This window comes from Erythrolamprus reginae, chromosome 11 (assembly GCF_031021105.1).
Source record: "Erythrolamprus reginae isolate rEryReg1 chromosome 11, rEryReg1.hap1, whole genome shotgun sequence".
In the NCBI taxonomy this organism is placed as follows: Eukaryota; Metazoa; Chordata; class Lepidosauria; order Squamata; family Dipsadidae; genus Erythrolamprus; species Erythrolamprus reginae.
The window spans coordinates 12,873,006-12,891,448 of NC_091960.1; the positions used below are offsets into that span (position 1 = coordinate 12,873,006).

Below are 18,443 nucleotides of genomic sequence, written 5' to 3' on the forward strand. Positions count from 1 at the left end.
AGAAGAGCCTTCTCTGTGGCGGCCCCAGCCCTCTGGAATCAACTCCCCCTGGAGATTAGAACGGCCCCCACCCTTCCTGTCTTTCGCAAATTACTCAAGACCCACCTTTATCGCCAAGCATGGGGGAGTTAAGATATTCTTTCCCCCTAGGCCAGTGCAAGTTATGCATGGTATGTTTCTGTGTATGTTTGGTTTTACTATAAGGGTTTTTAGTTGTTTTATTAATTGGATTGTTACATGCTGTTTTTTTATCATTGTTGTTAGCCGCCCCGAGTCTGCGGAGAGGGGCGGCATACAAATCCAATAAATAATAATAATAATAATTCTGTGTCACACAGGGGCCCACCAATTGTCCATGGGGATCTTGAGCAGAAAGAGAAGGCAAAACCCTCCCTTTCCTTTGACCCCCAACAAACGATACTCAAGGGAATCCTGCCTGCCTCAACCAACATAGAGGCGGCACTTGGACATCCGTTTCAAGAACCACCAATACACTTGGCCTCCATGAATCTGTCTAATGCTGCCTTGAGGCTATCCAGGCTGACAGCTGTCACGACCTCTTCTGGAAGTGAATTCCATGATCATGATCAGTTGAGACATTCAGATTTGGGATGGAAGGCCGTCCGTCCTTCATCCACGTTTTTACAGAATCCAAAGTGCTGACACATTCTTAAGGACAGGAAAAAGGGCCAAGGAAATGCTTATTGCTGTGAACGAGTAGCACAAAATGACGTAACAGCTAAAGGAGATGTGTGGGATTCGGGACAAGAAAATCCTCCCACCCGCCCGGATTCTTGGAAAACCAGCAGGTTATAAAATGGAACAAACAAGAACCTTCCTAACAATCATGCGATTTCTCAACAGGAATCTTGCTTCCTGAGAGCTGCATGGAACATCCTTATATGGATTTCTGCTAAGCTGCATTGCACCACGTGTTGTGGGCCAGTGGCCTTTGAGAGTCATGGCAAGAACCCCTCCTTTGAAAAGTGAGCACGGCCACAACAAAAGAGCCAGGGAAAACTACTTTTAATTCAATTAGATTTTAATTCCTTCCCCCCCCCCTTCTGTTCCATGGTGTCCGATTCTTGGAAACTGACTGGACTAGGCCCTTACAATTCACTTGGTGAGGCTTTTCCTAAGTGGTTTGTCATTGCCTCTTTTCTAGGGCTGAGGAAAAGAGACTGGCCCAAAGTCACCCAGCTGGTTTTTCATGCCTGAGGTGGGACTAGAACTCAGAATCTGCCAGTTTCTAGCCTGGTTCCTTAACCTCCACACCAAACTGGCCCCCAACTAAAATACTATACAGTTAAGGTGACAACTCCCAAATCTTTAAAATCTAAAAGCAGCTTCCAAGCAGTCAAAAAGAATTTCTGGAAGACGGGATTGCCAGCCTGGGTGCTAAGTTGGACATATGAGAACTCTCCTTAGGAAATTATTAACATAATAATTAATAATAATAATTTATTAGATTTGTATGCCGCCCCTCTCCGAAGACTCCTGTGATGGCCCGAAATACAAAAACAATGATGGTACGATGGCTCCTCACTTCTGCAGAGTCATTCGCGAGAGTGAGGCCAGTAAACGCAAATGTATCCACCCAATAAACATACTTGCTAAAAACCACACCAACCTATCTATATTACAACGTGCGCACTCCCGCGAGCTCCGGGCAGAGCTCAAAAGACACCTGGATCACCTGGACAAACAGATACATCGACTACCATTCCGACTGTATCAAATACGAGATCAACGGTTCATGTCCCTACAACCACAACAACACAATAATCAACTATTGACAATTCCAACATCCTAATATCACAACAACCAACAACCCCAACACCCCAATATCCAATACTAGGTATGCACGCCTCCAAGATCATCTAGGTTCACTACAACCGACCTTAAATGCAAACTAATGAACGCAAGAAACCTCGAAACAAAATGCCGGAGTTTCTTCTACTACTACTAAATAAGGCTCTATTTGACCTAATATTTGTCTGTGAAACATGATTAAACAAATCCTTTCCTGATTCCATTATCACTACAAGTGATTACCACGTCCACTGATCTGACCATGTAATCTGAAGAAGAGGTGGTGTTGCTATCTTCTACAAAAAGTCCCTAGATCTGAAAAATATTCAAGTAACACAAAAGCTTGTTCTTCCTGAGACCATTATCTGTGATCTATCTATAAATACCATAATTCACTTCCTATTATGTTACAGAGTCCCTGATTATGACTTTGATCATGAGAGCAAACTAACTACATTACTAACGTGAGCAGCCTCATGCCCATATCCCATTATCTTTCTTGGTGAACTCAATTTACCTTCTATTAGTTGGACCTTAAATGAGTGCTCAACCAAAACAATACATTCAACCCTGTATAATGCCCTCACTACTTTAGAACTCAATCAATTGGTAACTATCAACACTAGATTCAACAACTGTCTTGATCTAATCTTCTACAACAGTTTAAATACAATTTATAACCTTCACATCAAAGAACCTTTTTCCAGCAGTGACCACTTTTGTCTAAATTTTTACATTCATACAAAGAATCTCAACCTAAATACAACTTCAAAAAAGCAAACTATGATCTCATAGCTGTTGACTTCTCATCTCTAGATTGGCGAATCCTATTCAATAAGATTATTATGTAACACTTTTCTACTCGAAGTTCAAAGAGTCCTTATATGTGCCTTTGGTAACTCCCAAAGCCAAAAAGAACAAATAACCCTTATCAATAAGGAAACTCCAATCCAAAAAATAATTCCCTTGGAGTAAAAATAAAACTGGCTATGTAGCTAATTTCAAAAACTGATACACAACCTTATGCCACAAAATAAAAACGGAATGTACCAATTACCACTGCAAACAGGAAGAAGAGCTGTTACACACAAAATCCAATTGTGCCTTCTATAATTTCATAAACACCAAACTTAAAGACTTAAAAACCATTCCAGTTCTAAAAGGGCAAAATGGTGAAGCTTGTAACAATGATGCAGTTAAAGCTAATCTCTTCAACACTTTTTTTCAGTTCAATCTTTATCAACAGCCATGTCAACTCCCCCTCATTTCCTAGTCATATCTCAATCAATTGCAATGATCTAATCCACACTGCTTTTACTAGAGATACCACCAAAAAGGGATTGCAGAAGCTAAAGCCATATCTATCTATTGGTCCTGACGGAATATGTGTCTACTTTCTACAAAAGCTCTCCTCTGCCATAGCTGAACCTCTAAGCACCATCAAGTACCTTTTACAATGGGCTCCTTAGCTGGTCATTAGCAACAGTCATACCTATTTTTTAAAAAGGTGACCCTGGCCTTGTTGAGAATTATAGAATAATCTTCCTTTGCTGCATCACCTGTAAAGTCATGGAAGCCATCATAAACCAATCCATCACCCTCCACTTAGTGACAAATAACCTATTCTCTAATAAGCAATTTAGTTTCAGGAAAGGTTCATCATGTTATATGTAACTCATACACTGCAAAAACATTTGGACCGCTCAACTTGACCAAGGAAAAGCAATAGATGCAATCTACATAGACTTCTGAAAAGCCTTTGATTCTATGGTACATGACAAACTTCTGTTAAAACTAAGTTCTTACGGCATTTCTGGATTCTTGCACAAATGGAGAGCTACATTCCCATCAAACAGGCAACAAATAGTTAAAAATGGAAACGCTATATCAAATCCAGCACCAGTTAATAGTGGTGTTCCCCAAGGCAGCGTTCTAGGACCAACACTCTTTCTGCTTTATATAAACTACCTTTGTGATCATATTGTAAGCAGCTGCGTCCTCTTTGCTGATGATGAAAAGCTATTTAATACCACAGACAATTCTACTACCCTACAAAACGACCTAGATTGTGTATCTGACTTATCAAACAATTGGCAACTCCAAACAAATGCTCAGTCCTACACACTGACAATAAAAATATCAAATACAAGCTGGACAGAAACAATCTAAAAGATGACCTACACTCCATCAAGGACCTTGGCGTATTCATTTCAAAAGATTTAAGCCCCAAAGCTCATTGTAACAACATTGCTAAAAAGGCATTAAGAGTTGTCAACCTTATTTTAAAAAGTTTTCTCTCTGGCAACATTATACTTCTAATTAGGACTTAAAAACCTTTGCCAGACCTATCCTTGAATACTGCTCACTGGTTTGGATCCCACACTGTATTTTGGACATTAATACATTAAAGAGGGTCCAGAGGTATTTTAAAAGATACTCAACTCTTCTACTCAAAATAAAATTCCTTACTCCAGTAGGCTTGAAATTTTAGCCCTGGATTACCTTGAAGTATGCTGTCTACATTCCGACCTAAGCTTAGTACACGAGATCATCTACCTTAACATCCCACCTGTTAATGACTACTTTAATTTCACCCACAATAACATTATGTCTATCAATAGATACAAACTAAATGTAATCCACTCTAATCTTGATTGCAGAAAACACGACTTTTGCAATAGAGTAGTAAATGTCTGGAACACTTTACCTGATCCTATGGTTAGTCTCTCTAACCCCCATGCCTTTTACCTTAAATTGTCTACCATAGACCTTACATGTTTCTTAAGAGGTCCCGAGAGGAGCTTACATAAGCACACCAGTGTGCCTACCATCCCTGTCCTACTGTACCCATTTGTATGCACTCATTTTATGTGTTTATGGCTATGTTTTGCTTCTTTATATCAATTTATTTGTGCCAATTTTTTTTTCATGCGGCCTGTTTCCTTTCCAGTTGAGAAATAAAATAAATGAATGAATAAATAAAATAAATATATATATATATATGTGATCCCCATAAACTAAGCTGTTAGGCTTTTCTATCTGTTGTAATTTGATTCCAGTTACACAACACACACAAAGTAAGACTTTGGAATGTGCTACTTTTAGAATCTTGGCATTGTTATGTTTATCTGATTCGGCTGGTTTTCATGGAGCCTATTTTTCCAAGTCGAAGTTCTCACTGCGCTCATTTATTTTTACCATCCTCCAGCATTAAATCAGTAAATTCCAGGGATTGGGAGGGAAAATAAACACTATAAAATAAGACGGCACTAGTAGGAACTCTTGAAAGAATCAAAACACATCCAATGCAATCCAGGCAATCTTAAGCATTTTGTGATAGATTTAAGTTTTGAGCAGTGATTAGAGTGCAGTACTGCAGGCTACTTCTGCTGGATGCCTGCAATTTGGTAGTTCAGATCTCACCATGCTCAAGGTTGACTCAGCCTTTAATCCTTCCGAGATGGGTAAAATGAGGGCCCAAATTTTGGGGGGCAATAAGCTGACTCATAGGACTGTAAAGCACTATAAAGTGGTATATAGGTCAAAGTGCTTTTGCTATTAATAAAAGTAGTATAAGGATTGCAGTGCCCATCTTGCTGAAATTTTTCTGTATCAGACTGCTTTCTTATCTTATGGACTAGGGAAGTCCAGCTAAACCTTTGTCAACCTCATGTTTCGATTTGTTGACCCCAAATATCTAACTCAACCAACCAAAGACATTCTCTAAAGATCTACCATTTTAAAAATGCCACCCATAGTTACCTTGATCATCTGTGCCATCTCTCCCAGATTCTATTCCCTTTTCATTACTGTTCTGCCGGGCTCTCTGGTAGGAGCCTCCCAAAAATTCAAGGGTACAAATTTCAGACACACACACGTTTGAAAATTCAAAACAATGTTCTTTATCACAAAATTCAAAATAAACTAGGCACTCTTTTTGTATTGCAAAGAGCACTCTTCCCAAAACAACTGGGTAGTCTGTACAATTACCTTTAAGCAGTCATTAAGTACTTAGCCAGCAGCTGTGAAGAAACTTCACACCCCTTCTTCTTCCAAGGAAGTGAGACACACACACACACACACACACACACACGTTGCTCTGCTTTGGTTTCAAAGGCGTGAAAAAGCAACAAAGTCCAGCACACAAGATTCCTAACGAACTGTGAACAGATATTCTTCCACAATGGCCAAACCCACATGCTGCTATTTATAGCAGCAGCCCTAATTACTGGAGCCCCACCCAAACACAGGTGGCCTCCCTTATTTCCTGTAATATGTTCTTACTTGGTCTCTTCTACGCATAATTCTGCGCTTGCGTGGGTCCAAAATGTCATCATCTGAAGCAATAGAAGATAAGGAAGATTGACTGCCTTGGCTGTGTGCCAAGCCCTCCTCTGCCGAGTCACTCCCACCTTCTTCTTCATCCAAGGAAACTAAACTCTGAACTGATTCTGTCGGCAATAACACAGGCCTGTGACATGTTGGAAGTTTACCCTGCATCCACCTCCCCATTCCCTGGGGCAGGAGCTGGGCCAGAGCCAACCACAACAAGTACTATTTCCGATCCCCCCTTCCTGCATTGCACTATAAATCAGCAAGCATTCAATAGTCACACATGGAAATCGAAGAATCATTCTCAAAGATCCCAAAGGATCTCTCTCTCTCTCTCTCCCTCCCCCCTCTCCATCCCTCCCCCCCCCTCTCTCTCACACACACAAAACATGAGTGAGAAAGGGTTGTGTGCTGCCTGCGGTTACTTTTCATCTGCATGAAATTAAGCAGTTGAGAACTGCAGACACGACTGATGCAACAGCTATGCATTGCTATAAATCCAGAGGAAAAGGGGTGCTTTGGGATGTACACCAGCTTGAATGTGGCCCCTGATTGCAACTCTACCATGTTTTTTCCCCTGGGTGCCCATTTGCAAACCCCTGAGAAAAGACACACCCTTCATTCACACCTCTACGTGCTCTGAACCCGGGGTCTCCAATCTCGGCTTGTGGACTTCAACTCTGGGAGCTGAAGTCCACAAGTCTTAGTTGCCAAGGTTAGAGACTAGCGGTGGGTTGTTCCCAGTTCGGATCAGTTCTTAGAACCGGTTATGGTGGCGGGGGGGGCTCCATTCACCTGACCGAAATGCTTCTGCACAGCATGTCTCAACCGCCCGTAATTACAGGGTAATTAGTCCAGGAAGACACACACCCCACAATAAAAGGAAAACCCAAAAGTTTTTATAAACAGAAAAACAGAAACAGCTCCCTTTTTAAATGTCAAAGGGATTTTCTGGTACACACAAGGCACAGGTTAAATGCAGTCCAATTGCTCACCCAATAACTGGGAAATTGAGTCCAATTCTAAAGTCCAGAGAGTCCACACACATAATCCTGAACAGCAAAAACCACGATCTTGATGAAACAATGAATCAGATAAACTGCCATGAGGCTAAAACACCAGGCTGCACTTTTATCTGTAGCACTAATTACAGCAGCCCCACCCAACCACAGGTGGCCTCATTTTCTCTTGTAATAATCCTTCAGTTGTTGTCTCCTATGCATCACTCTACGCATGCGTGGATGTGTCATTAATTCTTGTTCAGAATCCGGGGATGATACAGATGACTGATCTCCTCGTGGGCGGTCTGCCAAACTCCCCTCTTCCCTGTCACTCACGCTTCCTTGGTCAGAGGAGATTTCGTCGGCAGATTCTACTGGGAGCAAAACAGGCCTGCGGCATGTGGATGTCTGCTCTGCATCCACCTCCACATTCCTTGGGGCAGAAGCTGGGCCAGAGCTAACCACAACACAGAAGTGGTAGCAAACTAATTCAGAACTCACTACTGTTGGAGATCCCTGCTCTTAAAACAACTTTTTGCCCTGAGAACCTGAAAAGCACAATTAACAGTCCACATTCAGAACTGAAGCTTGAGCAAACTGAAGCAAGGGTGGCTGGCCTATAACTCATACCAAAAGGCAGACGTTGAGTAAGATGTTCAGAGGAAACCACTGACATTTATGTGCATGTGGCTGTATTTATTAGTCAGAGCACAATGGGAGAGAATTTGAAGCAAAGTATATATTTTTTTTATATTCTTAGGGCTGACTTTTTTCTTTCTCTGGTTTTTCCCCCTTGCTCTTTCGTTTTTGTTTTCTGTTTAAATGATCACATCCATTTATCCTTTCGATAATAATAATATTCAGTATATTAATATTATGTTTAGGGTTTTATATCAAGTTCTCCACCGGGGGTTTATTTTTTTAGATGATAGGATGAACTTTGTTCTACGCCATCAATTAATGAATGAAAATCATGAACGTCAAATTTCATGACAATTGTAAATAGTAAAACTATGTTTATTATTTTGTTTTCTTTATCCACTGCATTTCTTTTTCCTCTTTTAGTAGCTATTTATTCTTTTAATATTTCAATAAATAAATTGAACAGGAAAAAAAAACCCACCTAGTGCTAAAACTAGACCACAATCCAAATCTGTTTCCAATATGCCCTGCCATTAAAACTGAAACAAATGTGTACCATATCAGAGATATAACCAGATAGCAATAGCACTTAGACTTATATGCCACTTTACAGCACTTTACAGCCCTCTCCAAGCAATTTACAGAGTCAGCCTATGGCCCCCAACAATCTGGGTCCTTATTTTACCCACTTCGGTATGATGGAAGGCTGAGTCAACCTTGAGCAAATGAAACTTGAACTGCTGAGCTGCAACTAGCAGCCACTCTAACCACTGTGCCACCCGCAGCTTACCACCTAGATCCATGGACTCATTCCTTCTGACCCTTAATATAGTTGTGGGGAAATTCCAGACTATGCATGGGAATATTTCCGGTCACAATTCAAAGTGTTGGTTATGACCTATAAAGCCCTTCATGGCACTGGACCAGAATACCTCCGAGACCGCCTTCTGCCGCACAAATCCCAGCGACCGATTAGGTCCCACAGAGTGGGCCTTCTCCGGGTCCCGTCAACTAAACAATGTCGGTTGGCGGGCCCCAGGGGAAGAGCCTTCTCTGTGGCAGCCCCGACTCTCTGGAACCAACTCCCCCCAGAGATTACAACTGCCCCTACTCTCCCTGCCTTCCGTAAACTCCTTAAAACCCACCTTTGCCGTCAGGCATGGGGGAACTGAAACACCTCCCCCGGGCATGTACAATTTATGCATGGTATGTTTGTGTGTGTGTTTGTTAGTAAATGGGGTTCTTTTTAAATCTTTTTAAATATTTTAAATTTATTTGGATTTGTCATGATTTGCTGTATCTTGCTGTGAGCCGCCCCGAGTCTGTGGAGAGGGGCGGCATACAAATCTAAATAATAAATAAATAAATAAATAAAATATAGGAAGGATCCAAATATCTAGAAATGTATCAAGGGCAGCTGAAATGTCAATTAAAGGACAAGCCCTTTCGTTGCTATTCAGTTCTGTCCCAGTCAGTGCAAGATTTAACATTTGAGGGCAGAAAAGCCAACAGTTTGTGAAAGAGATCCTGAATGGAAATTAACCAATTGTTGAGTTTGTGGCACAAACGAACATGAACAGATTGTTGAGAAAGACAATTATCTTCCCTTGTCTTTGTGGTACACAGAGATCTTGCTGCCCCAGCCCTCTTTAACTGTTCTATGAAATTGTTGTAATTCATACTGTTGTCAAAAGTTATGTTGCAGATGGAACATAAGGAATGTGAATTTAATGGATGAAATTGCAGAGTATATTAAAAAAATGTTGATGTACATGGAGGGCCTACATAAACACCACCGTCAAATGCAGGGTAGATATGCCAAATCAGCAAAGCACCCAGACTCTGGGGCATGAAATGGATGCTGATTGGGTAATTTCTATCTAATGGAGTTGTACAGACACATCCTAAGTATCCCTCTTATGAATTACATTTAAATTCTCCCAGGGCAAAGTTGAGACGTTTATAGCGTTCAATCAGTCAGATGCATAGAAGCCAATACAGGTAGTCCTTGACATGTAACCACAATAGAGGCCCTTATTTTTGTTGCTAAGTGAGACATTTGTTATGTAAAAATGTGTCCCATTGTATAACCTGTACCTGCTACAGTTGTTAAGTGAATAACTAAAGTTGTTAAATTAGTGACACGGTTATTAAGTGAATCTGGCTTACCCTTTGACTTTGCTTGTCAGAAGGTCGCAAAAGGGGATCACGTGACCCCAGGACTTTGCAACCGTCATAAATATGAGACAATTGCCAAGCATCCAAACTTTGATCAAGTGACCATGGGAATGCTGCAATAGTTATAAGTATGAAAAATGGTCATAAGTCACTTTGTTTCAGTGCCATTGTTACTTTGAACAAAATGTTGTAAATCGGGGACTCCCATTATTATTATTATTATTATTATTATTATTATTATTATTATTATTATTATTATTATTAATTTGATTTGTATGCCGCCCCTCTCCGTAGACTTTATAGGGGATTAATGCTAATTATTATGAGAAAGGATGGTGGGATGGTTGTTTTGTTTAAAACAAAGCCAGAATAGGATAATTTCCCCTTTTTATAAACAGTCCCCTTCCGCCTTAATTGAACAATGCAGTTATTTCAGAACAAAAGGAAGGATGTCTCACTTACCGGCAAAACTGTGCAATTCCAAGAGGAAGCAGTCACAAGATCATTGACGCAGCTTTTCTGGTTTACCATCTCGGATGCGCTCAAGTTACTTTTGGTCCTTCTAGAGTCTAATTCTGGAGAATTCCAAGAATTTGACCCGGCACTCGCCCTTCTGGAATTCTGCTCAATCGCGTAGATGCGTGCTGTGGTCCCTTCCGGTTTAGAAGGGTCGGTAGATGACCGACATGGAGTCCGGGGATTTACGTGGTCAACCTCTTTGGCTAGGGAGTCTTCCCAAGAACGTAATCCTCGCCTTGTCCGCCATGAGCTTCTTACCGTGACGTGCTTGGCCTCGGAGGGGTTTGTTGCCAGACTACTGTGACCTTTCCAACTGACTGTCTCCGTGGGTAGTTCGCTGTTCTTTTCGGTTGTGTCCGAAGGCCTTATTGTAATGCTACTTTTGGAAATGACCGTTTCTACTCGGCTTCTCAGAACAGAGTCTCCGTTTTTGTCAGTCTCTGGTAACTTTACGGTTATGCTGCTCTTGTTAAGGGAGAAGTCATTAGGAATGATGGTCACATCTGCTCCAGGAGACAGTTGGCTTGGAATGGCTTGAAGTGTTGCATGAAGCTGTTCCTTTGTAGGGTCCATGATGCTGCTCCTTGGAGACATTGGCTCAGATGGGTAAATGGTGATACTGCTGGTCATTTTATGTGCTACTGTCTTACAGGTGGGAGGCTGTTTTTCACAGCTGGTTTCCAGTCCAGATCCTAAACCACCCATGACTTCCTTCACATCTTTCTCCACAATTGCAGGCTTGATGATGGCTTTGGAGCGTAGAGCTTCCCTTGGACTAAATGGCCGTCGGGATTTCAAGCCTGACATCGCTCCGGCTGGTGTCACTTTGGACGATCTACTGAGGTCTTCTTCGCTGCTAGCATGCCTATCATTTTCAAAGGAGGACATATGAACGCATCCCCTGGAGGTTGTGAATTCTCGGGAAGCGGTCTCTTTTCTTATTCCCAAGTCTAAAGTAGCAGAGATATTTCCAATTTTGCTTGTCCCTTCCTCAATACCAGATTTTTCAATCCGGCTGGGATTGGCAGCTTTGGACCTTGTTGTTTTCAAGTCCAAATCGTTGCAGTTTGAAGTTGAGAACAGAGTTCGGTCTGTTTCTCCCTTTTGAGGAATTGGGTGATTCTGCAAGGTATCTGCTTGGCTTTTTGAAGTGAGCCTAGGCTTCGATAAAAGAGGAGGTTTTGTCATTTCAAGTGGATGGTCCACAGCCTCTCTGTTTTGGAAGTTGACCAACTTTGGAGACTCTTCCTCCAGGTACTGCATGCGAGCTGAAAACGTAGTTTCCATCTTCGAGCTCACCGATTCAGAAGTTTGGGTTTCTCCTGAGGGATGCTGCCCGTAGGACAAAGCGGCACCATTGGGTGGCCTGCCGTTGGCTTTGGAGCTGCGAGTCTCAGTTGTAAGAACCAGGGATTCTGTGGCATGCACCTTGAGTCCCTTTTCAGAAGAAAGTCCTGTGAATTCTGGTTTGCTGGGCTGATCTTCAAGTTCATCAGGTTTAACGTGATGAACATCGTTCAGCGGTGGGGGTCCTTTTTCAACTCTATTCCTTGTGGCATTTTCATGTTTGGGTTTTGGAGAGGCCTTCCAAGACTTATGCTCCTGGGCTGCAGGTGGATAACGGCTAAGCACGGAAGGCTGTTCCCTCAATTTCTTGACTTCAGTGGCAGGGGTGCCATTGTCTTTCGACGGAGAACTGTTCACACCTAAGGTGGATTTGTCTTCTACCCGTTTAGCATCAGTTGATAAAGAGTCTAGTACGGTATGTGTGCCAGGTGTTTTAGCTGCCCTTCTGCTGTTCATATTAGGGCTTGTAACTCGCTTGCTACTTTGGCCATAACTTTCATTATTCAGTTCTCGATTGCGTAACCTCTCCCGCCGGTGTTGAGGGGAAAGTTCCCGCGACTTATGTTTAGAAACTGCTGACTCGGTGGTAACAACTCGATGCTTGGGCCGGTCGTGCTTAACTCGGCTGGGCACGCTCACTTCCTCCATCTCTGCTTCACCGTTCTCCATCTCTTTCTGCTTTTTCATCTCTATTTTTATCTCGTCCAGCTGGCCAACGAGGATCTTATTCTTATTCTGTTCACTCAAGTAATTGTCGTGGAGGTCATTGTTTTTGGCTCTTAGGGCTTTAAGCTCCTCTTCCAAGGACTCAAAATGTTTCATTTGGGTCTTCAGCTTCTCAATTTCTTGATTGAGGTCCCTCACTTTGTTGTCTTCTTGGTTTTTATTCTTCTGGTTTTCCGATTTGTTCCGGGTTTCGTTTTCTACATGTTTCAGGTAGTCCAAACTGGCTTTTCTCCTGGTTTCTTTTGAGGATAGTGCTGAAGTTGTCAAGTCAACCTCGATCCTCAGGTCATTTCTGTCAATTATACTGTTGGATGACCTCTCCAGCAGGTTTGATGTATTGCGCGTTTGGTCGACCCGGTTGAGTTTATTATTCTGTTCCAGCTTTAGGGTGAGGTCTTGTATCAACTTCTCACTCTGCTTCTCCTTCTCAGTGAAATGTTTCCTCTCGCTGACAAAGATCAGGGCTAAAGATTTCAGTTTGTCCAGTTCACTCGCTAAGCTTTGCTCCGTTTTATCCAGACGGTCTTCTGACTGCTCCAGTTCTTTCACTTTCGCCCGAAGAGTTTCCAGTTCCGTTGAAATCTTCTTGGTCAGGTTTTTCTCCTCGTTGAGGCTGAGACAAAGCTGGGTACAGTCGTTCTTACTCCGACCAAAGGCCTCCTCCAGTTTCTCCAGCTCAGCCATTCGCTTCTGGAGCCTCTCGATTTCGGCTCTCAGCTCTCGGGTGAGGCCCTCTTCTTCCTCGAGCTTCGTCTTCATCACGTGGCAGAGCTCCTCTGCCTTTCGGATCTCCTCGTCCTTGCCTTCTATTTTCAAAACCCTCTTCCTCAAGGTTTCCACATCAGCCAGCATGCTGGAGTTGCTGCCTTCCGCCTGGATGACTTTATCCTGCAAATCTAAGAGCTCGTCCTCTGCTTTCTGGAGATTTCTGGTCGCCTCCTCCAACTCATCGAGACGGCGGCTGAGACTCTGAAGTTTGAAGCGCAAGTGCCGATTGGAGGTCTCTTTGTAAGAGGAGTAGTCAGCCATGGTTGCCCCTCCGTTTATTTCCCTTTCCTGTGACTCAAAGGTAATTGGACGATGGGTTGGTTCTTTCCCTTGATTTCATAAAAAGCTTCGTAGGGAATCGGCACCTAAAAGAAAATAAAAGAAAATAAAAAGTCAATACAAAGAATGCGACTTATTTTGTTTTTCTTTTCAAGCTCCATGGTTGAGTTCATAGTTCCCTCTAAGCTGAGCAGTGAGCAATCGCTCACTTAAAAATCATCATCAACTCAGAGTTTTCCAAACCTGCCCAGAAGCCGAGAGGGAAAGAGTGAGAGGGAAGGAGAGAGAGAGGAAGAGAGAGAAACAGATAGAAAAAAGAGAGGAAGGAAAAGAAAAAGAAAAAGAATGGGAGTAAGGAAGAGAGAAAGAAAATCAAAATCTAGTTTGAAACTAGCTCAACTATTTAAGTGGCATTTTGATATTGATAGAGTTGCCCTATTATGAGCTCACTGTTATAGACACACAGTACAGTATTTTATTCTGAAATTCTCTGAGGCAAAACAGGGTGGGTTTTTTATTTATTTGTTTGTTTGTTTGTTTATTATTTTTGTGCCGCCCAGTCCCGAAGGGACTGCCGCTCAGACACTATACTTTTCCGCCCCCCCCCCCAAAAAAAAATTAGAGGGAACACTGGTTGAGTTTGCTCTGATTGGAAGGGCAGTAGCTCACCAATGGTCTCAGGAGGACGATTCATTACATTTCTAAGATAGGACTGATAAAAGCTATATCTAGCGGTCAACTTGATGGCCTTAAGGCAGGGATCTCCAACCTTGGCACCTTTAAGATTTGTGGACTTCCAATTCCCAAAATTCTTCAGCCAGCTTGGGAATTCTCTGAGTCTTCGGAGAGGGGCGGCATACAAATCTAATAAATTATTATTATTATTATTATTATTATTATTATTATTATTATTATTATTATTATTATTATTATTTCTGGGAATTGAATTCCACAAATCTTAAAAGTTACCAATGTTGGAAACCCCTGCTTTAAGATGCACCTTTAACAAAAACGTATGGACACGAAAAAGGAATGCGAATTCACAATGAGAGATGGAATATTATAAAGAACCATATGTACAAATGTATAATTATAGAAAATATTGACATGAATGTAAATATATGGGTGTTGACCCACCTGTAAGCATTAAAATGTAAACATCCCAAAAAATTTCAATAAATATATTTTTTTTAAAAAATGTCTGCCCAACATGTGGCAGAACATTTCATGCCCATATAGGCTTTACCAGCCACCTGTGGACACATCGTGGACAGCCCAAAACCTGTTAGATGTCAAGGTCCTCTTTAAACACGATGAATGAACATCGTCAAACAAAAACACTTTGTCTTCTAGCAATTGGAACATCCCCATAAAAGTTGAAGTTCAACAGAAGAAATAGCACTGGTAATTCTTAGAAATGGTGTGTGAAGAACCGAAAAAGGTCTTTGTCCATTGTCCACCATCACTGCCACCCAAAATTGCACCAATATTGAACAACTAAAAACTACTTTCTTTGGGCCTTCAAGTCACTGCCCTTGACATCAGTACAAAATATATATAACATACCAGTTACTTTAACTAAGATGAATCACTGGACTTAAAATTCCTGAAAATTAAAAACTGGCATCTCGGGGACAAAATTCCCATTTGAATTTTTACTATTATGATGATTTTCTCTCTTTTTCATTAAAGTTGAAAATATCAACAACAACAAAAGAAGAGATTTCCTAGTATGCAAACTTGAGTGCTTATACTCGTTCTTAATACTTCACGACTTGAACATCTAATATTTGACTTAAAATTAGTGTGATACAATGATGCCACATCACACAAAAATATTCAGACATGATGATCATCACTATTTTCTGAAAGTTTGAAAAGACCAAGGTAGGGGGAAAACCCCCAATTCAATAATAATCTGGTTAAGCAAGTCTCAATAAGAGACGTACAGCTAATTCAAGACCCTTTAATTTGAGATTACTCCTTTAAACGGTTACAACCTATATTTCCCCCTAAGCTGGACCCGATTCTCAGAGACCTACCAAAAGGTGCTATCAAATTGTCATTTGCAAAACAGTGAGTGGGGAAGATTATGAAAGACACAACTGCGGATTACTCATACTCATGGGGTGAGGTATCATCAGTATGCTGATGATACCCAGCTTTACATCTCCGCCCTATGTCCAATCAACAAAGCAGTGGAAGTGATGTGCCAGTATCTGGAGGCTGATGGGGTCTGGATGGGTGTCAACAGACTCAAACTCAACCCTGGTAAGACGGAATGGCTGTGAGTTTTGCCTCCCAAGGACAATTCCATCTGTCCGTCCATCACCCTGGGGGGGGGGGAATACTAACCCCCTCAGAGAGTGTCCGCAACTTGGGTGTCCTCCTCGATCCACAGCTCACATTAGAGAAACATCTTTCAGCTGTGGCGAGGGGGATGTTTGCCCAGGTTCGCCTGGTGCACCAGTTGCGGCCCTATTTGGACTGGGAGTCACTGCTCACTCATGCCCTCATCACCTTGAGGCTTGACTACTGTAATGCTCTCTACATGGGGCTACCTTTGAAAAGTGTTTGGAAACTTCAGATCGTGCAGAATGCAGCTGCGAGAGCTATCATGGGCTTTCCCAAAAATGCCCATGTAACACCAACACTCCGCAGTCTGCATTGGTTGCCGATCAGTTTCCAGTCACAATTCAAAGTGTTGGTCATCACCTATAAAGCCCTTCATGGCACCGGACCAGGGTATCTACGAGACCGCCTTCTGCCGCACGAATCCAATGACAGGTTAGGTCCCACAGAGTGGGCCTCATCCAGGTCCTGTCAACAAAACAATGTCGTTTGGCGGGGCCCAGGGGAAGAGCCTTCTCTGTGGCGGCCCCGGCCCTCTGGAACCAACTCCCCCTGGAGATTAGAATTGCCCCCACCTCCGCCGTCAGGCATGGGGGAACTGAGATATTCTTTCTCCCTAGGCCTTTACAATTTATGCATGGCATGTTTGTTTGTTTGTATGTATGTATGTTTGGTTTTACAATAAGGGTTTTCAGCTGTTTTAGTATTGGATTTACATGCTGTCTTTTATTACTGTTGTTAGCTGCCCCGAGTCTACGGAGAGGGGCGGCATACAAATCCAATCAATCAATCAATCAATCAATCAATACTAGCTGTACTTAGCTAATAAGTACGTGGCAAGGGTCTTAATCTGCTCCATAGATAGGGAAAGGTTTCGTCTTCAGAACGTAGTTCTAAGGCTCCCAAAGCAGACAGTGTGACGTATTGTGGGACAGTGTCCTTTGAACGCATACCAGGGAAATCCCAGAGACTTTCTGTAGACAACTCCATCGTGTAGTAGTGGCTATATAAATAGTTTACCTTTGAACGTGTAAATAAGAGTAAATAGCTTCATATTCACTCATTGAGAATGTAATTGCAAAGTGCTTTTCTAAAACTTTTCTCCATGGGCAAACACACACACACACACACACACACACACACACACACAAATGGACTTAGCTTTGATTACTGTGAAATTAAATGAAACCAGACCCAGTTTTCGTTGTGGCCCCATCCACTACACCAGTGGTTCTCAACCTTTCTAACACCGCAACTCCTTAACACAGTTCCTCAATGTTGTGGTGACCCCCAACCATAAGTCTAGCGCCAATTCTCCCAACAGAGCTTTAAGCTGATTGGCAGGAAGGTCAAAAGGATACCCCTCTATAAACGCCTGATTGGTCGGATTGTAAAAATATGTTCCAAGGTGCCAGAATAGAAGCTTTAGTTCCTAACACCATGGGAAATTTGCCTTTTCCCATGTTCTTAGGCGATCCCTATGAAGCAATCATTCGACCCCCAAAGTGGTCCCGACCCCCAGGGTTGAGCACCACTGCACAACACAAAATACTAAAATGGCTGTTGGCATAAGCAAACAGAAGCCTAAACACTAATTTCGGCTGCGGTCACTGAGTTGGTACTTATGTGCATACCAATTTATTACGTTCTGATATAAAATCCACAATGGGCATGAAGGTTCAGTGGACCAACATGCTGTGAGACTTGTTTGGACATGACTTATATCATGCAAGTTGCACACTGAGCAATAATAGCACAGCCCTGCAGTCACTTAACGCAGGGCAGGCTGTTCCCCTTATAGTCCAGGACATGGCTTGCTTTCCATGTCTCTCGCCTGGTCCAGCTGGAATTTCAAGAGAAGGCATACCACACGAATCCCAGCGACCAATTAGGTCCCACAGAGTTGGCCTTCTCCGGGTCCCGTTGACTAAACAATGTCGTCTGGCATTGGGGAAGAGCCTTCTCTGTGGCGGCCCCGGCCCACTGGAATCAACTCCCCCCGGAGATTAGAACTGCTCCCACCCTCCTTGTCTTCCGTAAACTAATTAAGACCCACCTATAGCGCCAGGCATGGGGGATTTGAGACATCTTTCCCCCAGGCTCATTATAATTTATGTTTGGTATGTATGTGCTGTTTGGTTTTTAATCATGATAGGGTTTTTAGTTATTTTTAATATTAGACTTGTGCCATTATAATATTGTTTTTATTGTTGTTTATGTTTATGTTTACTAGATTTGTATGCCGCCCCTCTCCGTAGACTCGGGGCGGCTCACAACACAATAAAAACAGTTCATAACAAATCTAATAATTTACAATTTAAGATATTTAAAAAACTCCATTATTAAACAGGCATACATACAAGCATACCATACATAAATTGCATAGGCCCAGGGGAGATATTTCAGTTCCCCCACGACAAAGGTGGGTTTTAAGGAGTTTACGAAAGGCAAGGAGGGTAGGGGCAGTTCTAATCTCTGGGGGGAGCT

The 18,443-nt window shown here is 42.2% G+C and overlaps 1 protein-coding gene across 1 annotated transcript in view; it reads right to left on the minus strand.

Annotated features, from left to right (window-relative positions):
* LUZP1 (leucine zipper protein 1) overlaps positions 1–18,443 on the minus strand; it is a 103,672-nt gene that overhangs the window by 10,766 nt on the left and 74,463 nt on the right. Inside the window, exon 2 of the mRNA XM_070764900.1 lies at positions 10,428–13,690. Coding sequence (XP_070621001.1) covers positions 10,428–13,586 — 3,159 coding nt within the window. The 5' untranslated portion in view covers positions 13,587–13,690. The remainder of the gene's footprint in view (positions 1–10,427; positions 13,691–18,443) is intronic.